Source organism: Macaca thibetana, chromosome 1 (assembly GCF_024542745.1).
Source record: "Macaca thibetana thibetana isolate TM-01 chromosome 1, ASM2454274v1, whole genome shotgun sequence".
NCBI classification, from domain to species: Eukaryota; Metazoa; Chordata; class Mammalia; order Primates; family Cercopithecidae; genus Macaca; species Macaca thibetana.
Window position 1 is genome coordinate 153155241 of NC_065578.1, and position 23834 is coordinate 153179074.

The 23834-nt window shown below is 35.4% G+C and overlaps 1 protein-coding gene across 4 annotated transcripts in view; it reads right to left on the reverse strand.

The window, feature by feature from the left end:
- The window catches only part of SYT14 (synaptotagmin 14), a 225418-nt gene that overhangs the window by 195806 nt on the left and 5778 nt on the right, over positions 1-23834 (reverse strand). For 2 of the 4 annotated variants that reach the window (XM_050781370.1, XM_050781353.1), the window contains exon 2: positions 14751-14798. In XM_050781370.1, coding sequence (XP_050637327.1) covers positions 14751-14798 — 48 coding nt within the window. Of the gene's footprint in view, positions 1-14243; positions 14449-14750; positions 14799-23834 lie in introns of all 4 variants that reach the window. The other 2 variants (XM_050781361.1, XM_050781365.1) reach the window with 2 other exon arrangements.

Consider the following 23834-nt stretch of genomic DNA (forward strand, 5'->3'; position numbering starts at 1 on the left):
AAAAGACATATGCACACATATGTTCACCACAGCATTATTCACAATAGCAAAGACATGGAACCAACCCAGGTGCCCATCAACAGTGGATTGAATAAATACATAACCTAAAGAGGCCCATATATTTTTTTAAAAATTAAGTCTGCAGTTAAAAACCTTCCCATAAAGAAAATTTATGCCACCAAGGCCTATGTGGCTTCTCTGGTGAACTGTACCAAACATTTAAGAAAGAAATAATACCAACTATATATAACTCTCTCACAAAATTCAAGAGGAAGGAACTTCCCAATTCATTCTCTCAGGCCAGTATCATCTTGATACTGAAACTAGAAAGAGGCATGAAAAGAAAAGAAAAGAAACAGGTATCCCTACTGATACACGAAAAGTCTTAACAAATTTTTAGCAAATTCAATCCAACAATATAGTAAAAGGATAATCCATCATGAACAAGTAGAATTTATCTCATAAATGTAAGATTGGTTTGACATGTGATTCATCATGTAAACAAACCAAAAAAAGTTTTAAAATCACATGATCATATCAGTAGATACAGAAAAAGCATTTTCTTGGAAAAATTCCAACAATCATTCCTTCTAAACTTTCTCAGAAAACTAGGAATAAAAAGGATGTTCCTCACCCAGGCAAAAACATCTAACATCATACTTACTGGTAAAAGACTGAATGGTCTTCCCTTGAGATCACCCAAAATGCTTTCCCTTGAGATCACCAACAAGGCAAAGATTCTCATTCTCACTACTTCTATTCAGTATTGTAAGTTCTAGTCAGTGAAATATAAGGCAGGAAAAAGAAATAAAAGGCATCCAGATTGGAAAGGAAGAAGTAAAACTGTCTTTATTCACAGACACAGTCATCTACATAAATATTTCTTTAGAATCTACAAAATAAGCTACTAGAACTAACGAGTGCATTTAGCAAGGTTGCAGCATACAAAATAATGTACAAAACATAACTGTATTCCTATATAATATCAATGAACCACTAAAAATTTAAATTTAAAATTTCTATTTACAACATTAAAAAATATGAAATGCTTAGGGATATATCTGATAAAATGTTTAAGACTTACACACTGAAAATTACAATTTATATCTAAAGAAAATTAAAGAAGAACTAAATAGAAATATACACTAGGTTCATGGATTAGTAGACTCAATAATATTAAAATGTCAATTTTCTTCAGCTTATCTACAGGTGTTTTTTTCTAACACAGTCCCATCCAAAATTCCGCCAGGCTATTTTGTAGAAATTGATAAACTGAAGCTAAAATTCACATAGACATGCAAGAGATCTGGAAGAGCGAAGAATCTGAAAACAAATAAAATTCATAGACTTGCACTTCAAGAATGGTTATAAAGCTATAGTAATCAAGACACTTTGGTATTGGCAACAAGGCAGACAAATAATTCAATGGAACAGGATAAAGTTCAAAAAGAGGACGGGTGCGGTGGCTCATGCCTGTAATCTCAGCACTTTGGGAGGCCTAGGCAGGCGGATCATGAGATCAAGCGATCGAGACCATCCTGGCGAAGACAGTGAAACTCCATCTCTACTAAAAATACCAAAATTAGCTGGGTGTGGTGGGCACACACCTGTAGTCCCACCTACCTGGGAGGCTGAGGCAGGAGAATCGATTGAACCCAGGAGACGGAGGTTGCAGTGAGCCAAGATGGCGCCACTGCACTCCAGCCTGGCCCAAAGACCCCATCTCAAAAAAAAGAAAAAAAGAAAATTTCAAAAATAAACCAATAAATACATAATCTATTGATTTGATATAAAAGGACAAAGGCATTTCAAAGAGGTTTTTTTTTTTTTTTTCAAAAAATGAGGCTGAAACAATTAGATATCCATACCAAGTGAACTTTGATATGTATCTCACATCATACATAAAAATTAACTCAAAATGTCTTCCTTAGGGAATGCTTACGGACTGTTGATGGGACTGTAGATTAGTTCAGTGCCTGTGGAAAGCAGTCTGGAGATTTCTCAAAGAACTAAAAATAGAACTACCACTCAACCCGGCAATCTCATTACTGGGTAAATGCCCAAAGGAAAACAAACTCTTCTACCAAAAAGATTCATGCACTTATATGTTTATCCCAGTGCTATTCACAATAGCAAAGACATGGAATCAACTAGGTGCCCATCAACAATTGACTAGATAAAGAAAATGTGGTACATATATGTCATGGAACACTATGCAGCCACAAAAAAGATGAAATCATGTCCTTTGCAGCAATATGGATGTAGCCGGAGGCCATTATCCTAAGTGAATTAATGGAGAAACAGAAAATCAAGTATCACTTGTTCTCACTGAGTACACACAGACATAAAGATGGAAACAATAGACACGGGGAGTCTAAAAGAGAAGAGAGAGGGAGCGGGACAAGGGTTGAATAACTATTGAGTACTCTGTTTACTTTTTGGGTAATGGATCCAACAGAAGCCCAGATTTCAGCATCACACAATATATTAATATATCCATGTAACAAACATGAACATGGACCTCTTGAATCTAAAATTTTATTTTAAAATAGACTTCGTCAAAACATGCCTTACTTTGGCATTGACCTTCTGTACAGAAAAAAAAGTGAACATGGCAGACCTGAGACTGCTATCCTTAGAAAACCCTGCTTATAGGGTTGGCCCCTGGCTGGCATCTGGGAACTTGATCCTCAGAGTGGTACCAGTCAACATTAATTGATATGAGTAGTTTCTTGTACCTAGACTGTTTGTATAAATACTATGGTTTATGCTGAACTCCTATATTTCTTTTGGAAATCTGCAATTTTTTTGCAAGCTAGGAAGAGGGTGCTTACATGGCAAGCCCTCAATGAAAACCTTGGGCTCTGAGTCTCTAATGAACTTTCCTAGGCATGAAGATGGTATACATGTTACTGCATTTTCATTGCTGAGGGAGGTGTGCTCTGTGTGACCCCTCATGACAGGGAGAAAGCACAAGGAAACTCAATTGTATTAGGATTATTTCTGGGAAAAAGGATTCCTTTGAAATATAAATTGTAAAAAAGCATACTTTACTTCAAAGTTCACTGAAAAATAAACATAAGGGAATAACCGGAAAATGTTTAAAATGAACATTAATGCAAGAAACCCTTTTCTACTAGGTAACAAAAGCCTCACTAATAAAAGCAGAGTAATAGTGGTTCCAGAAAACACATACAGATGAATAGAAAGAAAAAAAACTTAACTACAGAAACTGACTATATTAGTCTACACTGCTATAAAGAACTGCCCGAGACTGGGTAATTTATAAAGATAGGAAGTTTAATTGACTCACAGTTCCATATGGCTGGGGAGGCCTCAAGAAACTTACAATCATTGCAGAAGGGGAAGCAGGCACATCTTACACAGCAGCAGGTGGGAGAGAAGAGGAACTGCTGAACTCTTAAAAACCATCAGCTCTTGTGAGAACTCACTAACACGAGAACAGCATGGGGGAACCTGCCGCCATGATCCAATCACCTCCCACCTGGTGCCTCCCTTGACATGTGGGAATAATGGGGATTACAATTCAAGATGAGATTCAGGTGGGGACACAGAGCCAAACCATATCACTGACCCAAGCGTGTATAACAACTTAGTACATGAAAACAGTAGTACTGCAAGTTGTCAGGGAAAGAATGAATTATCCAATAACTGGTATTGTATAAGTGGCTGATCAGTTAGAGATTAACGTAAAGCTGGATCCTTCCCTCACACCTCTGACTGAAATAAACTACAAGTGGATGTAAACACATGTTTACAGAAGCCCATATTTTACAGTAATTAGAGACTCACTGATGTGAACAACCAATTCTTTGAGGAAATAATCACCAAATCTGTCATTTCATCAGATTAATCACTCTCATTTTGTAGATATATTTCTTAAAGGTTTGTTTGTGTTTACCTAACTTCTGGTGTTGAAATGTAGAAAAGATGAGTCATACTTCATTTGATGTATGAAAACTGTCCTCTGTAGATATTTTTCCTCCTCATGAAAATGATGACAGGCCAGAATAAATAATCAGAAAATTAAATTTATTGATCAAAAGATCCCAACCATACATATTTTTACATATATAATTCATTTAGGTAAAATAAGTACATAAGCCAAAATTACTTAGTATATATCCCATTTGTCTGCCTAAGTCGTAGGATGAAATAGGTTGATAAAACAAGAAAATTTCCCTCTCTTTCTTCCAATGGAAAAGACCCTAGGAGAGAGAAATCTAAACTAAATTGACAATGGGACATTTTTTATAATACCTGGACCCTTACTAAAGAGACTATAGTGGATGGTATGTATGACACCCATTCTGTCAGGATCATCTCAGCAATCCATCTCTATTCCTCTTCTCTCAAGAATAAAAAAAGATTTTCTTTTTTACACACACCCTGGACATCTCAACTACAATGTCTATTCTGAGTAAAAGAATGCCTAGACCACTTCCCTTGAACCAAGCGCCGGGCAGATAAACAACATTCTTGTCTTTCTGTTCTGGTAGCAATAAATGAACTTCTGTTCCGTTTCAATGTGATTTATTAAAGAGTCCATAACTCAATTGAATAATGCAGACGGGTTAGGAAAAACTGAAATAGGCTTTACATTTCTGAGGTTGGTATACAGACATCATTCTGTAAACACCTTAGTTTTACACTCATAAAACTCCAACTCATACAGCCATTACAGAAAGAAATAAGGGAAGAAGAAAATGACACTTTTAGATGGGTATTTCAGAGAAAGGTAGAACTTAGTGAGGTACAGGATGGGTTCTCATAGCCTTCATCACCCCTTTGCTCTCCATTTTTATTTGGATTACTCTAGATTCTTATACTCCTATGACCTCCATAATAAAATGTTTCCCCTCAGGAATGAATAAAATCATTCCCCTTCAAAGACTGGGGGTCTGCTTTACTCTTAGCGTATATGTTAATTTATGGCAGCCTGAATTTGGAACATAAAACTAAAAATAACAAGCATGAGTCAATGCAGTAGGCTCCCTCCCTCTGGGTGCACACAAACCTCTCATTAAGAAGTTCAAAGAAGCCGAGAATGAATCAAAGAAAATACAGCTCCATGATCTCCACCTTCTATTAAATTGTAAATGAAACTGTCATTTTAATTATAGTAGCTAAAGCCCTATTCTCTGCTACTACTGAGGCTCTATAAATTCACAACCTAATTGAAATTTCTTGCACCAGGTTAAAAAAAAAAAAAAGCACTCCGTCTCAAAAAAATAAAAACAAACAAACAAACAAACAAAAAAAGCTTAAAATGTACAACAGGGCAGTTACAAAAATCTATTGGCCTCTTCAATTCAAGGATATCTCTTAATAGTAGTGTCTAGAAGTCACTGAGCTATATCAAAAGGAAACATATCTACCCTAAGAACCAGAAAAAATGAAAATGGCATAAATAAAAGAATTATATTATGACTAGATATTTTTTAAAATAATGAAAACTAAATTATACACTGAGAAAAAGAGTACTTGATTCATTACATACTGTTTAGTCACAAGAAAGAAAGAAAAGACAATTACAATTTTTACATAATTTTTAGAATTTTTCATTTGCATGTTGATCTAATAGGAGAAAAAGTATTTTACTGGATCTGCATAGAAATTGAAGATGGAGGTCTGCTTATATGCCAACACCCAAAGATTTGTGGTCAGAATTTTTCATACTAGGAGCCACTTCCTTGTTCAGAGATCAGCAAACTGTTTCCTACAGACATATGCCATTATTAAATGAATTATTGAAACATTTTAGAAGGCTAACATTAGTGACTCAGTAGGTAGGTCTCATAAATTCAAAGCTCTGAGTGTCAAACCACTGAAAGAATAAACAATGAAACAATCGGGTCATGCCTTCCAGAATTCATACAAAAAAATTCATTCATCTCCAATAAGAGTCTACAAGTTCCAAGACTGTCCCTACCTTCTTCAGCAAGATAACAATAATATGTACATACCAATTTACTGACTACAAAGGGTTTCATACACTTTGCTTTACTTGATCCTCACAGAAGCCTTGTGAGATTAGTATAGATAGCCTTAATAATGTCACCATTTTACAGAGGGGGAAACTGAGACTCAAAGAATTTAACGACTTTAGTTACCTAGCCTGGATGAAGCAAATTGGGAAATTTAATCCATATCTCTTTATTTCATAATCATGTTCTCTTTCTACTAAATACTAGCTCTAATAAATACACAAAAAAAGAAAAGTTACTTTATTGTTCTACTACTCTGGACAATTAGAACTATAAAAGGCTTGAAAGTCAAGTTTGGTCACTAAGCAAGAAATCTGTACCTATCCCAGCCCCTAAAAAGTCAGAATATAGTTCTACACCTTCACGAATTCTACATGAAAAATTGTCACCTACAGTTCAGACATTTTTCTACTATGTTCCCAAAAGAAATAACTAAAACACCACCAAAAGAGGGAAGAGCCCACGATGCACTTCAGGGGAAAGAGAAAGAAATAATAAATCTGTCTACCCAGCAAAAAGGGAGAATCCAAGGCTGTAGACAGTAAAATATAAACACCTAACTGGATTTCCATTTGTCCACAAAGCGATATCAGCCAACTCAAAGGAAAAGAATAGCACATGCAAAAACATTCCCTTGATTGCCAGAGGTTTGGAAAAGCAGCATCAAGTTCAGCCTCTCCCCTAGCTCTAGTAACTGTAATCTACCTATTGTCTCCAAATTTTCATCTCTCACACCTTATACTCTCTTATAAGTGTATCACTCTAAAACAGTTGTGTATTAGGACAAGAAACTATCAGAATTGAACAGATATAGGATATCTATTGTAGCCCCATAATTTGTAAACCTACCACTACCATGCACATCCTATGTCAACAATCATACAAGGCTTTGCCCTCAGATGAGTTACAACTACTCACCTTAAGATGTTAATTGATGAGGTTTAAGTTATTATTTCGGATCATATTTGAAAGAAATTGTAAAGGCCACCTAGACTAGTGATGAGCAGCATTCAAAAAACCACATGTGGCCAACCTAGCTTCAAGACAGTCTTTGATTCAAATGGGAGAAAAGACTGGAAAGTTGTTTTTTGCTACTATTTCTCAAGTATGCTCAGATATTTATATTTTAGTGGTTTAAATAAGTGACTTCCTTCTAGTCAAGGAAAAACATTGAAGGTAATAAATTTAAATATTCTATACATCTTCCCAATTGACTCAGTAATTTTTATTTTCAATGTTTAAAAAAAGGCATATATTTATTTTTCCTAAATTGAAAAAACAAAGTTAACCACTGATCATCTCCTATTCTCTAATCACTACAGAGACTTTTTTCTACAATTTCCAAAAACAGATTGTCATTCATACTGGGATATTACATGTTGATTTGTGAATATCCAATAAAGTAATGCCATAAAGATAGATTTAGTATATAAAAATACTAACAGGCCAGGACAATAGAGAGTCCTGTGCCATAAAACTACAAACTACCCTCCAGGTTAATATGACTTGAACATATTAACATACATTAGTATATACATTCACCTGTCTCAGGCATCATTATTTTAATTTAGGTTCATAAAGACATAAAAAATCTAAAGTAGTAAATATCAAAGGAATAGAATTTCAGGTAATGGAAACTTTTGCATAAAAAGAGGAGCTGGTAAGAATAAAACACGCTATGTAAGCAGATGCTTTTTTTTATTGAGATAAAACACATATGCCACAAAATTCACCAAAGTGCATAATTCAGTGTTCTGTAATATATTCATAGAGTTGTGCAATCACTATCTAATTTCAGAATATTTTCATCACTCCCCAGAAAAACCCATACCTATTAGTAGTAGCTCCCTATTCTCCCCTCCCCTAGCCCTGGCAACTACTAATCTATATTCTGTCTCTATAGATTTGTCTATTCTGGACATTTCATATGAATGAAAGCCTATACATATGATATGTGGCTTTCTGTGTCTGGTTTCTTTCACTGTTGCAAGGTTCATCAATGCTGTAGCTTGTATCAATAATTCATTTCTTCTGGTGGATGAATAATATTCCATTGTGCCAATATGCCACATTTATTTAATTCATTCATCAGTTGATAGATATTTAGGTTGTTTCCCTTTCTTTTTGGCTATTAAGAATACAGTTGCTAGGCCAGGTGTGGTGGCTTATGCCTGTAATCTCAGCACTTTGGGAGGCCAAGGCAGGAAGATCAAGAGATCAAGCGATCGAGACCAGCCTGGCCAATGTGGTGAAACCCCGTCTCTAGTAAAAATACAAAAAATTAGCTGGGTGTGGTGGCACACACCTGTAGTACCAGCTACTCAGAAGGTTGAGGCATGAGAATCGCTTCAACCCAGGAGGCGGAGGTTGCAGTGAGCTGAGATCATGCCACTGCACTCCTGCCTGGGCGACAGAATGAGACTCTGTCTCAAAGAAAAAAAATTTAAAAAAAGAATAACCTTGCTATGAATATTCATCTACAAATTTTTGTATAAACATATGTTTTCAATTTTCTTGGGTATAGGCCTGGGTTATATGGTAACTCTATGTCTTTTTTTTTTTTTTTTTTAGGAACTTTGTAATTGTTTTCTAACGTTGCTGTACCATTTTACATTCCCAGCTATAGATGGGAGTTTCAATTCCTCCACATCCTTGCCAACACTTGTTATTGTCCATTTTTAAGATCATGCTTAGTCAAGCAGTTGGAAGAGGAATATAGAGTATCCTTTTAGTTCTATTTTGTTTATTTTCCCGAAGAAGCTGCCAAAGAAATAAAAAGTATAACTAGAAAAGATTAAAAAACTGTTATTATTTGCAGATGATATGTTTACTGAGAAAACCCAAAATATCTATGGAAATAGTTAAATAGTTTAGCAATATGGCCACATATAACACTAATTTAGAGAAGTTTATTGCATTTTTATTAACAAATTTCATTTACTATAGCAACAAATAATATATCTAAACATAAATCTAAAAAAATGCAAGATCATTACAGATGAATTTTCAAAACCTTACTGAAAGGTATTAAACAAATGTAAAGATACACCATGTTCAAGAATAAGATATCTCAGTATTTTAAAGATATCATCTCCACATAGATCTAGAGATTCAATGTAATCCCTATTAAAATTCCAAAAAGGCTTTTTAAAGAACTTGACAAGCTGATTCTAAACTTTATATGGAAAATCAAAGGCCCAGAAATAGTTATTACATTACTGAAGAAGAAAAGTAAGAAGAATTTGTACTACTAGATAACAAGAATCACAACACTTTAATAATTAAGATAGTGACGTACTGTTAGGGAATAGGTAAACTGATGAACAGAACAGAAACAGACCAATTTGATAAAAACTCGACAGAGGTAGCAGAGGTGGCACTGCAGATCAGTGGGAAATGTTTGGAATACTTAGTAAATTATGCTGGAACTACTACTTAACCAATAAAAACTGAAATTAGGTTCTTAACCATATAAAAATCAATTTCAGATGGATTAATAACATAAATATAAAAAGCAAGACTAAACCTCTTAAAGTAATAGAATTGCTATCATCTTAGGGGTAAGGAAGGATTTCCCCACAACATCTCAAAAAGCACTAGAAAGACAGAGAGAAAGAAGGAAGGAGGGGGAGAAAGAGAAAAGAATGAAAAGAAAAAATATTAAGAAGTTAGACTAAATTAACATTAAAATTTTTGTTCATGAACATACCATCAACACTTTCGAGTATTTGAAAAAAATGGAATCTGCCTAATTCCATGCCTCCCAGTTTTACCTCCCCCAAACTGTACAAAACAAGAAAGAAAAAGTAAATCTACAGGCTGGGCGGGGTGGCTCATGCCTGTAATCCCAGCACATTGGGAGGCTGAAGTGGGTGAACCACCTGAGGTAAGGAGTTCAAGACAAGCCTGGCCAACATGGTGAAACCCAGTCTCTACTACAAATACAAAAATTAGCTGGGCATGGTGGTGCATGCCTGTAATCCCAGTTGCTTGGGAGGCTGAGGCAGGAGAATCGCCTGAACCCAGGAGGTGGAGACTGAGATCGCGCCATTGCACTCCAGCCTGGGTGACAAGAGCAAGACTCTGTCTCACATATAAAAACTATATCCTCAGAATCATCTGAATACAGAGAATGCTAATATCTCAAAATAAACGCGAGTAAAAACAGAAAACTTACCAAATCATAAGGTGCAATCTCTCATGATCCCACCCCACCCAAACAAAACAGAAAGGTTTTGGTGTAGACAAAGGAAGAGAAAAACTATCAGGAAGACAGAAGAAAGAAGACAGCAATGGGGGGCTAAAGTTAGAAAGGAAAGTCCATGTTAAATCTGAAAATACTAACAGCAGCAATAACAAAACTGAGTAGATGACAGCACAGCCTACAGGCAAGGAACTCTAAAAGTACATGTGAGTTACTTTCAGCATAACTTAGCATAAGTTACTTTCGAGCATAACTTAACGGGGTAGTTGGGCAGTCTTTGTACATAGCTTCTGCAGGAGGAAAAAAGGCAGAAGGGAAAAGGCCCTTCAGCAACTGGGTGGTGAAGGGAAAATGAAAAAAAAAGGGGGTAGGGTCCTAAGAGACAAAAGACAATCACAAAATCAGAGGATTCACAATCCCTTCCCTTCCAAAACAAAATACAACAAAACAAAACAACCCTATTACATATTTCCATATCAATCTCCCCTTCTACTTAGCCTTAAATTTTCTCACTGAAGTAACACCTTTAAGTTATATACCTACCTCTAGAAGAAATTTATCCACATGGTCACCATTAGCATATATAGAGCATGTAAGACTATGGCAAGGTGAGCACTTTATATTAGGGTAGATTAATTGATAAAGGGAAGAATATAGGTTGCTGTACTTCTTGGGCTCACTGACTCACTAACATTTCCCAGCCTGTTTTGAAGTTACTATAGATGTAGCCCTGTGACTGAATTATTGACATGGGAATCTTAAAGAATGTACTTTGCTTCCAGGCCTATCCCACAAAAATCTCGTACACACGATCTTCCTTTCCCCTTTTTTCCCCCACACACTCCCTGCTTAATGAAGATGAATTCACTAACCTCCAAAGCCATGTGCCAGAGCCACAAGCTAGGATCCTGGATCCCTGAATCACTGCTGAAGGAGTGCTATGTGGCAACTAGAAATACCCGATATAAACTTCACGAGAGAGAAATAAACCTCTATCCTGTTTGAGTCATTATTTGTTTGGGGTTTGTTTGGCGCAGCAGCTAACAGTACCTTGAGTAATACAATATGTTGACTATTTCCTAGGGAAGCAGAAAAATCTTCTATAGGGATATACGATACAGAAGATGTATACTTCAACACAGGGGGAAGAGTGGTAGCAGAAGAAAAATAAGAATGACAGAGAAATCAGAGTGGATTCTAAACCATGGTTAATGAGGAGTTGAGACAGGTGCTTACAATTTGAAAGAAGGGATATTTTTAAGATGAAAACTATATAAAAGGGAAATATAATTATTATATAATATGGCTTTACTGCAAACAATATTGATCATAAAAAAGTAAGTTCTGAAAACTGACTTAATCAAAATTGAAATACAACTTAGGGAAATGAGATTTGAAGAAATGCATGAGAGGGTAAGTTGGTTTCTATTTTCACAGGTCCAAAGATAGAAAGGAATTTTGAACCACAATGGATTACACCCAGAGTCTCACCCATACATTATGTAAGTGATTTAGATAATGAGACTTTTGAACTGATGATATTCAGATGACATTTCGGGCTCCGAGTTGATACTATAATGTCTTTGTAGATCAGGGTAAGATACTTTTATTTGAAGTATAATAAGAATCCACAGAAAAATTTCAACAAGCAAAGTGGTTGGCCTGATTTACATTTTTGAAAATCACTAATACTTACTGAAAGGAGATAAAAATGCAAGTAGGGAAACCAGTTAGAAAACTATGACAGTGATCTAGGCAAAAAAAGACAGAGAACTAGACTACAATGACAGCAGCAGGATGAAAAAAAAAGAGGATAAATTTAAAAATACACTTTGCAGGTAGAACTGATTGAACTTACTAATAAATTAAATGTGGACAATAATAATGAGGGAAATATAGGATGATTCCTAAGTTAGGAGTTGAGTAACTGGGTAGATGGTGCTATTTATTAGCTGAGATGGAGAAAACTGAGGAAGGTATAGGCTCAGGTAAGAAAATCAAGACTTGCATTTTAAACGTGTCAAGTTGTTGTTATAACAGATATCCAGATGGAAATATCAAGTAACTCATTTGATAAAAGATGAGGGAGCTCAGACAGCCAAGAGCTGGATTTACAAATTTATGTGGTATTTAAAGCAACAGAACTAGATAAAATCAAACAGAGTAAAAGATAGAAAAATGAAGTAAGCCCAGGACCAAACCCCTGGTATATGATATAATCAGAGGTCTGACGGGGAGAGAGGCTAGCAAAAGAGACAGAAACAGCCAAAGAGGTAAAAAGAAGTTGTGATGTCTGGCCGAGTACGGTGGCTCACACCTGTAATCCCAGAATTTGGGGAGGCCGAGGTGGGCAGATCATTTGAGGTCACGAGTTCAAGGTCAGCCTGGCCAACATGGTAAAACCCCACCTCTACTAAAAATAGAAAAATTAGCCGGGCATGGTGGTGTACGCCTGTAATCCCAGCTACTTGGGAGGCTGAGGCATGAGAATAGCTTGAACCCAGGAGGCAAAGGGTGCAGTGGGCCAAGATCATACCACTGCATTCCAGCCTGGGAGACAGAGTGAAAATCTGTCTTTAAAAAAGAAAAAGAAAAAAGGAGGTTGTGATGTCAGAGATGTCATTTCATCAGAATAATCACTGATACTAATTATAATTACTCTTCACAACTTTCATATGATCTACTCTATGGAAGTCTAGCATAAAACGCAAAAAGCTTTAGCCCAGAGCATTAATTCTAAAAATATTCAAATACTTATGAAAAATTTACTGTACTGAATGTTCAGAGGATAAACAGAGATTCAGATATTTTTCCATGTCATGGCTATGGTGTGAATAAATTTTTTTAATGCAGAATTAAATTTCTATAGATAATGGAAGACAGAGAAAAAGCTAGACTAATATAGAGAAATCTGGGCAAAGCATACTTTGAGAACTACCTGAACAGGAATAGAGACAGCAATAAAGAACAACAACCAAAAAAGCCATGATAAAAAAAGATATATTCACACTATCCTCTATCCTTATCTAATTTTCTCCATTGTAGCTTTCTGTTCCCTTTGTAGCCACAAAAGACCCTCTAAACCTTTTCATTTTCTTACTTCTAGCTGTCTCTATTCTTGTCTTGATTCTCTTTTCACCTGACCACACCTTTAATAGCTTTTGATTCCAACTGATCTTTACTGTCTTTTGCTATCCCATCAAATTAAAAGTTTTAAAAAGTTTTCGTGGGACTGGATAATAACTATAAAATTATTTTAAACATTTTTAGGAATTCTGGATTTATATAAATAGCAGAAGACTACAAATGTTTATGTGGAGAAATAAAACAATGCATAAATTTGTCTATCCCCTACCTCCACTTTAGTAAGAAGCACAAATCAACAATGGTTATAGCATGAGAATCACAATCCTAAATTTGAGATTTCACGAAACTGACTTCAATTTCCTCCTTTGTGGTACCAGAGGAAAGGTATACGGAAAAACTGTATTTTAATAAAGAAAGAAGATTTTTAAATGAACAGCAATTGCATGCAATGACTCACAGATAAACTAGTACGACCATGTCAATAATAGTGACATAAATTCACCTAAAAAGGATTAAAATGTTTTTAAAGTCTAAAGAACTTGAGGCCTTTCAGAGCTGTTGAAGACTTACTGAAAATATGCTGACATTTTCCTGCCATGCCTCTAATACCCAGGTATGAGTGTCAAATAATGACACTGCTCCAAACTTCCTTAAAGTGAAATATTAGGGATGGGAGGAGTGCTGTTAGTTGGCTAGACTCAGGAGGGCCAAGTGAGTTTGAAGAGAGATGCAAGAAAAGAAAGTGCCCCAAGTTTAAAAAGAGCCAAGAGTAGTAAATTTATGAGGATTTCTTCCCCTGACCTCCCCAGGAATATCTTTTCTTCATACCATTTCACAGATTTGTGATTACTTATAAGAAGTTGTGAGGACTCCCAAGGTTCTCCTGATTCTTCCAAATCTAGAGAATACCTGATTCCTTGCCTCCCACCTAGTAACTGAATTACCTTTCCTGGGGCCACTTTGTTGAACCACCCAGTTGTCAGGTGGCTCCTTCTAAGGAAGCATAGACAGTTGTTGGTGTCAAAGGATGTTGTGGTCTTTGGATATGTTCCCGATTTGAATTTCAACCAACTCCTCACATCTCTCTGATGGGGTACAGTAATAGAACAGAAGTCAATGGGAGATCAGCATGCACTCAGATTCCAGATTCTGAAAGGGAACAAAAATCAAACCCTCCATTCTTTGCCTCTTCACCATGTCTAATAACCAATATGCTAGAAACCAGGCAGGCTCTATCAGCCCATCAAAACTAAATATAAAGCAACAACTCTCAATAATCACATAATAAGTAATATACACTTTATGAATGCTTAAGTCTATAAGACAAATGTTAATATTTACTAAAATTTACACTTTATAAATACAAATTATACGCCATCCTACTAAAATCTATTATACACTTTGAAAGTATTCAGTTAGTATTTAAACAGCCATGCAGAGCAGTGACTTACCTTTTCTAATACAGATAAGTTCATGTACTCCACAGGTTCTCTCTCCACCTGTTAAAAAAAGTTTATGGGAAGTTAAGAACAAAGAAAGTAGCGTGAATTTGACTGTTACAAAGAATCATTTTAAATTAGCACCTAAAAGTGACCTCAGAAAAAGTTTCCCTAACTCGTCTCTTTATACTTAACTAAATGAATATGATAGCCTGATAACAGAATTTTCTGGAACAACCCAGAAATTAGGTCTTAGGAAGTCTCGGAATGAAGACACTTCATTCAAGTATGTGATTCTGAATGGCAAGCTTCCCAACCGCAGAAATCACACCACCATTTCCCAAGCATCTCTTCACATCGTCTAGAAGGAAACACTCTAAGAGAGGACCCACTTTTGTATCTGAGCCTTAACATACACAAGTAAGTTACTGAAAGGTCAATCCTCTAAAGTTACTATTTATATTTTATCATATATGCTCATATTATATATTCTCCAACAACCCACTATTATAAATTTGTAAAACAAATTTAACAGTATGATGATAAAAACAAATTTAACTTTAAAAATTACTTTGATTATTCTTTTTTGGAAAGAGTCTTTTGTAATGTTTCTTTTTTAAAAAATCTCTACTTATTGGGCCAAAAACCAAAAATACAGAAAAGTGCACAAATGTATAAAACTTTCATGTAATTATCACAAAGTAAGCACCTGAGTTGCTACAAACCAAGTCAAGAACCAGAACTTTGCTGGCATTCCAGGAGCCCCTTTAATTCATCTTCCTAGGCACTACTTTGTGCCCCAGAAGTACCTAATCTTCTCAGTGCTATCACCACAGCTTGGTTTTGTCTGCTTAGAAAATTTAAACAAGTGGAATTGTTAAGTGGGCATTTTTGAGTCCTACTTCTTTGAATATTGGGTTTGTAAGATCAAACTATTTTATTGCTTGTAGTTGTGGCTCATTCCTTTTCATTTCTGTATATAATTCCATTGTGTATAAATATACATATATACACATATATTCATGCATACATACGTATAAATTTCAATTCTACCATTCATAAACATTTGAATTGATTTGGGTTTGCTGTGACTCATTTTGCTATGAACCTTTTTATATAATACATGTCTCTTTGTTTCCCACACGCATGCTGTGCGTGCGTGTCTTCTAAATGTATTTTGAGGAGAACAGCTGGGTTTATGGGGCAAATGTATGTTTAACTTTAGAAGATAATGGCAAATGGTGGAAATAGATAAAGAAAATGTGGTAAATATATGCGGTGGAATACTATGCAGTCTAAAAGAACAAGGAAATTCTGTCATGTGCAACAATATGGATGAACCCAGAGGACATTATGCCAAGTGAAAGAAAGCAGACACGGAAGGACAAATACTGCATGATCTCACTTGTATGTAGAATCTACAAAAGTCAAATTCACAGATGTAGAGTAGAATGGTAGTTACCAGAGGTGGGAGAGAGAAGGGAATGGAGAGGGGCAGGACAGGAAATGGGGAGATACTGCAAAGGGTACAAAGTTTCAGATAGACGAGGAGTTCTAGAGATCTACCGCATAGCATGGTCACTACAGTCATTAATAATGTGTTGTATATGTCAAAATTTCTAAAAGAATAGACCTTAAATGTTCTCACTACAAAAAAGGTGAAGTGACTGATATGTTAATTAGCTTGATTTAATCATTCCACAATGTATACATATATCAAAACATCACACTGTACCCCATAAACACATACTTTGAATATTCTAATTTATTATAAGAGTAATTTTATCTATTAGTTACTACTATATAGATCTATTTCCTTCACTCAGAAGCATGTCACCACTTTAATGTAAGCTGAATAAAACTTTGTAGTGTTCTGTATATGTATGACCTTATAATTATTGTGAATTACTTTTAGTCTTTCCATAATGAAACTATTAAATAATTTAATCATTTCAGTTTAGCACAGAAGCTTTTAAAAACAACGGTGAAACCCCGTCTCTACTAAAAAATACAAAAAACTAGCCGGGCGAGGTGGCGGGCGCCTGTAGTCCCAGCTACTCGGGAGGCTGAGGCAGGAGAATGGTGTAAACCCGGGAGGCGGAGCTTGCAGTGAGCCGAGATCGCGCCACTGCACTCCAGCCTGGGTGACAGAGCCAGACTCCGTCTCAAAAAAAAAAAAAAGAAACAGAAATATCCTACAGCAATAACATGAGAAGTAAAAACCATGATATCCACTAAAAAAAGTAGGTCGTCTGAGAAGCAAGCTAAAAAAACTAGAAAATAGTATTTCTATCACCAAAGTAGGTTAGATCTTCATTCTGACTTGGTTGTAACAATGGCATTGCTTCTTTATTATTAAAAATACAGAATAATCACTGATTATCAGGAAGATAGGCTTTGCAAGAAGAAACACCTAACTTAAAGCTATGGGGTTATAAAGGAATTATTCAGCAAAACCCCAGTGCAAAAAATAGAGTGTTAATTGGAATATTACCAGTGAACACAGATTACCTGCTGAAAGGCTGGAATGAAATATACCTACGTACTACAGTTCTTTCCAATTGAGGAGATGCTAGTCCAATGACTGGCTATTTACCGAATTATAACAAAAAGCTATTTTTGAAACATCAGAAGGGTCATGTAATAAAAATAACATAATTATAATGTATTAATATATTGAGGCCTATGATGTTTTCAGAGGTTACTTAGAAATATTCTCCATGCACATTAAGGCTTATTCTCTAGAAGTTACACACATAACTTAGTTTGAGTTACGTAGTTAATTCATGTAAAAACGCTGTACTTTTTAAGGCCTGTAATTAGAACTAAACTCTCCCATGTATTTAATATAAATTGATTAGGTTTTACCACATACACCTAATCTTAACTGTACCAGCATTATTTTTACAAGGCTTAGTATGTACAGTAACAATAAAAACTACTACATTCTAAGACATTTCTCAAAACTGCAGAATGACAATGAAAGCCAATTCCCACTTTTAAAAGCATTCAATTTATCTATATCAAAGAACCTCATAAATTTTTCAAGTTACTCAAATAATCACTATATTTCATATTTACAGTCAATTAGCTGCCAAATTTGTCAAAGTACCCACAAAAGTCAAATAAGCAAATAAGACTATGCACGACCTTTCTTGATATTTGTCCCCTAAATTCTAACCAACAAATAAGACTTCACTGATGTACATGTGGAACTCAAAAGAAATCACTATTCTTATGAAAATGAACAGTGAACAGAAATACTAAGGATACATAATTTCCAGACAATAAAATAAAATTCAAGAAAACCCTGCTTTTAGAAATACAAAAGAAGAAATACAAAAAAGTCATATAAATTTATTACATTATTGGAAACTGAAATTCAGTGTCCCTTTTTTTTTTTTTTTTTTTTTTTTTTTTTTTTTGAGATGGAGTCTCACTCTGTCACCAGGCTGGAGTACAGTGGCGCAATCTCAGCTCACTGCAACCTCCGCCTCCCAGGTTCAAGCAATTCTCCTGCCTCAGCCTCCCAAGTAGCTGGGACTACAGGCACGTGCAAATGGTGCCTAATTTTTGTATTTTAAGTAGAGACAGGATTTCACTATGTTGCCCAGGATGGTCTTGATCTCTTGACCTCATGATCCACCTGCCTCGGCCTCCCAAAGTGCTGGGATTACAGGCGTGAGCCACCATGCCCAGCCTAGTGTTCCCTTTATCCCCAATCCTTCCTAAGACTGGGAGGAGTGTAAGGAAAAAATATGAATTATCTAGGTTAAATGTAAATTTTTTAATGTATATGTCTGTTTGGAAGTCAAAGGCTTAAATACTTTTTCAGTTAGAGATAAGTTGAACTTTGTACAAATTTTATGTTTTATTTTGTCTTGAAAAGTAAATCTGAAAAGTTTCCAAAAGAAATGTTAAATTTGTAAGCAGGAGGCAAGAAAGACACTGTAGACATATCTTGATTTAGATGTGGTGGTAATCCAAAAAGTGGTATACTGCTTTTAACAGTGTAATGCACAAGAGGGAATGCTTATTTAGTCACTTAGCCCGTATCTTTGGAAAGAGATTAATCTTCCACTAAAAAAATCACCCCAAAAATGAACTCCTGTATAAATACAATTTTCCACACATCAAATTTAATTCAAGAAAATCAGTACTGAGACAACAGAACATAAGACACTAGAACTCAGAAACACATTTGTCTAGTTCATAATTTTATAGATAAATGGAGACCCCAAAAGTTAAAGTTGTTCAAGGTCACTAGTTAATTGTCAGGGGGAAAAAAAAAAGAACATTATGTTTAATGCATTTTGGAAAGTTAATATTGATTTCTCTTCATTTTTATGAAAAAACTGAAAGTTATGAAATTGTTTTCCAATCCTTTAAGGTAATTTAAATAGAACTGCATAAAAACTATACTTGGAGATAATAGTAGCACTGCTTTTGAAATAATCATCTCAGCAACATGGAAAGGAGAAACAGATAGAAAATGACAAGCTTAGTCAAAGTTACCATCTTTTCCCTCAGGCAAACCCATGTAGGAGCAAAATGTAAACTGGCATAATCCTCTACAATTGGAATAAGGGGTATAAGAGAAAATAGATGTGTGTGGGCACACACGTATGCTGTGATTGTGTGCATGTGTTTGTGTATGAATATACATGTGAGTGTCACTGGAAACTGGAATTTTAAAAAAATAAACAAAAGGATCATTACAACATATGTACTTGCCCACATGTTTACAGAAGGAAAATATGTAGTTATATGACAGCCCCATCGAAATACATCCAGGTACAGGCATACCTCAGAGATATCAATGGGTTTGACTTCCAATCACTGCAATAAAGTGTATATCGCAATAAAACAAGTCACATAAACTTTTTGGTTTCCCAGTGCAAACAAAAGTTATGTTTACACTAGACTGTAGTCTATTAAGTGTGCAATATCATTGTGCCTTAAAAAATGTATGACCTTAATTTAAAAATAATTTATTGCAAAAAAAAAAAATAGTAATGATTGTCTAAACCTTCAGCAAGTCCTATCTTTTTGCTGGTGAAGGGTTTTGCCTTGATGTTGATGATTGTGGACCAATCAGGATGATGGCTGATGAAGGTTGGGGTGGTTGTAGCAATTTCTTAAAATTAGGCTAATGAAGCTTACCACACCGATGGAGTCTTCCTTTCATGGAAGATTTCTCTGTAGCATGCAATGCTGTTTGATAGCATTTTACCCACAATAGAACTTTAAAAACTGGAGTCAATCCTCTCAAACCCTACTGCTTTTTTTTATCAACTATGTGTATATAATATTCTAAACCCTTTGTCATTTCAACAATGTTCATAGCAGCTTCACCAGTAGATTTCATCTCAGGAAACCACTCTGTTCATTCATATAAGCACCTCCTCATCCATTCAAGTTTTATCATGAGATTTCAGGAATTTAGTCACATATTCAGGCTCCACTTCTAATTCTAGTTCTCTTGCTAGTTTCACCTCATCTGTAGTGGCTTCCCCTACTTAAGTCTTGAGCCTCTCAAACTCATCCATGATAGTTGGAATCAACTTCTTCCAAACTCCTATTAATGTTGATATTTTGGCCTCCGCAAACGAATCACAAATGTTCCTAATGGCATCTAGAATGATTAATCCTTTCCAGAAAGTTTTCAATTTACTTTGCCAGGTCCATCAAAGGAATCACCATCTATGGCAGCTATAGCCTTACATAATATATTTCCTAAATAATAAAGCTTGAAAGTCTTAACTAATCCTTGATTCATGAGCTACAGAATAAATATTATATTAGCAGGCATGAAAACAACATTCATCTCCTTGTACGTCTCCATTAGAGCTCCTGGGTGAGCAGATGCCTTCTCAAAGAGCAGTAACATTTTGAAAGGAATCTTTTTTCTGAGCAGTAGGACTCAACAGCAGACTCAAAATATTCAATAAACCATGCTGTAAACAGATGTTCTGAAATCTAAAACCCCAAAAATTTAGGCTTTGTTGTTCTACTTGTAGAGCACACAGAATACATTTAGCATCCTTCTTAAGACCCCAAGGACTTTCAGAATCGTCAATGGGCACTGGCTTCCACTTAAAGTCACCACATGCATCAGCCCCTAACAAGAGAGTCAGCCTGTCCTTTGAAGCTTTGAAGCCAGGCACTGACTTCTCCTCTCTAGCTATGAAACTCTTAGATGGCATCCTCTTCTAATAGAAGGCTGTTGCACCTACAATGAAAATCTGTTGTTTAGTGTAGCCACCTTCATCAATGATCTCAGCTAGATCTTATAGATAACCTGCTACAGCTTCTCCATCAGCACTTGCTGCTTCACTTCATACTTTTATGTTAATGGAGATAGCTTCTTTCTAAACCTTACGAACTAACCTCTGCTGGCTTCCAACTTTTCTTCTGCAGCTTCTTCACTTTCTCAGCATTCACAGAATTGAAGAGAGTGAGGGCCTTACTCTGAATTAGGCTTTGGCTTTAGGGAATGTTGTGGCTGGTTTGATCTATCATCCAGACCACTCAAACTTCTCCATATCAGCAATAAGCCTGTTAAGTCTTCCTGTCACTCATGTGTTCACTACAGCAGGTAGCACTGTTAATTTCCTTCAAGAACTTTTTCTTTGCATTCACAACTTCACCTACTGGCACAAAAGGCCTAGCTTTTGGCCAGTCTCAGCTTTTAACATGCCTTTCTCACTGGGATTAATCATTTCTAGCTTTTGATTTAAAGTGAGAGACATGTGACTCGTCCTTTCACTCAACATTTGTAGGGTTATTAATTGTTGTGTCTCAGGGAATAGGGAAGCCTGAGGAAAGGAAGAGAGACTGAGGGAATAACTGGTTGGAGGAACAATCAGAACACACACAACATTTATCAACTAAGTTTGCCATCTTATATTGGCATGGCTCGTAGCGCCCAAAACAATTACAACAGTAGCATCAAAGATCACTGATCACAGATCACCATAACAAATATAATAATAATGAAAAAGTTTCAAATATTACAAGAATTACCAAAACGTGACACAGAGACACAAGGTGAGCACATGCTGTTGAAAAAATTGTGCCAATAGATTCGTTCAACACAGAGTTGCCACAAACTTTCAATTTGTAAAAAATGCAAATTTGTGAATTTACAATAAAATGAAGCGCAATTTTGTATACCTGCACACAAACATGGAATTAAACCCCCAAATTTAGTTCCTTTAAAATGGATCTAAGAGTCCTTTTCAAAATGAACTATTTTGTCTACCATGTTTATTCTGACCATTAGCCTAAATCACCACAATTTACAGGTTCTACTTATTTCTTCTTGGTCAAACACTGAAAGGCTACCTTAGAAATATTTTAAATTCTATCTCATCTAAAGATTCTTCTCCAAAGCACATGCATCAGTCAGAGCCTTTAAATGATCACCTAACTTACAATTATAAACTCTTTTATAGCTAATCCTTATGCAGACACCTATACTGCACATCATAAGCATGAAACTACTAATGTTACCAACCCCCAACCAACTTAATCCACTTAGACCATAGTCACTAACCTCTAGACATCTTTTAGTTTTGTCCCTAATTAGACCATTCAAGGAATAATACCAATTTTGGTCACCAATTTAAAACACAGGGTTACATAAAGATCATTGCTTCTGAATTGAGTCAGACTTCAATTCTAAAGTCAGCATCACCTAGTACTGTCTTTGCAAACCTGTGCTTGTTACTTAATCTTTGGAGTAAGCAAAAATAATAGCTAAAGTAATTTATAAAATAGTAATAATAACCTCAGGACAGAAAATAGCTTTCATCTTGTATACTAATTCTGATGGATTGGTAGTAGCTGCTAGAGTAGGGGTGGAGGGTAGTGTTGCCAAGGATTCGGAAACCAAGTCCACAACTGGCAGGAAAAAAGATGTCTTAATAAAAGAGATGTCTGCTGCAGACAACAGAGGGAGAAGTGGTGCTATTCATGACTGAGAAAATGAATATATGTTGCCTGGCCCGTGGCAAGCACCCAAAGAAAGGTAATTCCCTTGCATTCTTCACCAAGTAGAATATAAAAATCAAAGAAATTAAGGCTCTGGAGATGTTTTCTTCTTTTCTACAGTTATCATTGAATGTCAGACATTCTCCCATGTAAATATTCCAAAATAAATGTTAACTTTCTCATACTTCTTAACCTGTCCTCTTTTTTGAATTTTTTCTTTAAAAAAGAGGGGGAAAAAACCTTCAGCCTTCCAACCCTCTGGGAGTTATCCTCCCAAATTGGAATTCCTTTACTTTTTGCTGTTGCTATGCAACTACTGTAGAGTTAAAATAGTCTGAAAAAGTCAAGTCCTTTCTATACTTTTACAAACTCATTTTATCTATGATACTCCTATTAAATAGCAGCCTACACTTTGAGACACATACTACCCCTCAAGCATCACATAAAATAAACTAGATCTTATTCACAACTATATCTTAGAGCACTTTATAATTTACAAAGCATGCTAAATATGGTATCTCATTTGATCCATGTAAGTTCCTATGAATTTATTCAATAGTCTTTTCTAAGAGGTATAAATTTTATCCTATAAAATTAAATTTACTGTTCACAAATTAATCCATTTTTCCAACTTCTGAGCTACTTTTTAATCCAATTCATTTGGTCAATTATGCTTTTGACTGCTAGATACTCATTAACATAACACAATAAAACCTTAAGTATGTGCTCACAAAAAATTCTACTTAAGTGTATTTTCTAGTCAACAGAGAATAAAACTTTTTTTTTTACTTCTGCACCAAATCATTTTTTAAAGCTACTCATATGCATTACCGCATTAAGTTCAGAATACTGAAGATAATTTAATATTCATTAAAACTTCTACCTCATGATGGCTCAAAATAATATCTTGAATACCAATTCTAACATAGTCCTAAAAATGTGAAAATAAGAAATTGTTCTGAATTCATGTGTGGCTCTTCGAAATTTGTTCGTAAATGCCCAATAACAGCTTCCTGAGTTGTCACTATTTCCCCCTTCTAAAAAAATGGTAAATCAAGTGTTCTAATTTGATAGGGTCCAATTAAGATACTACTATATAGA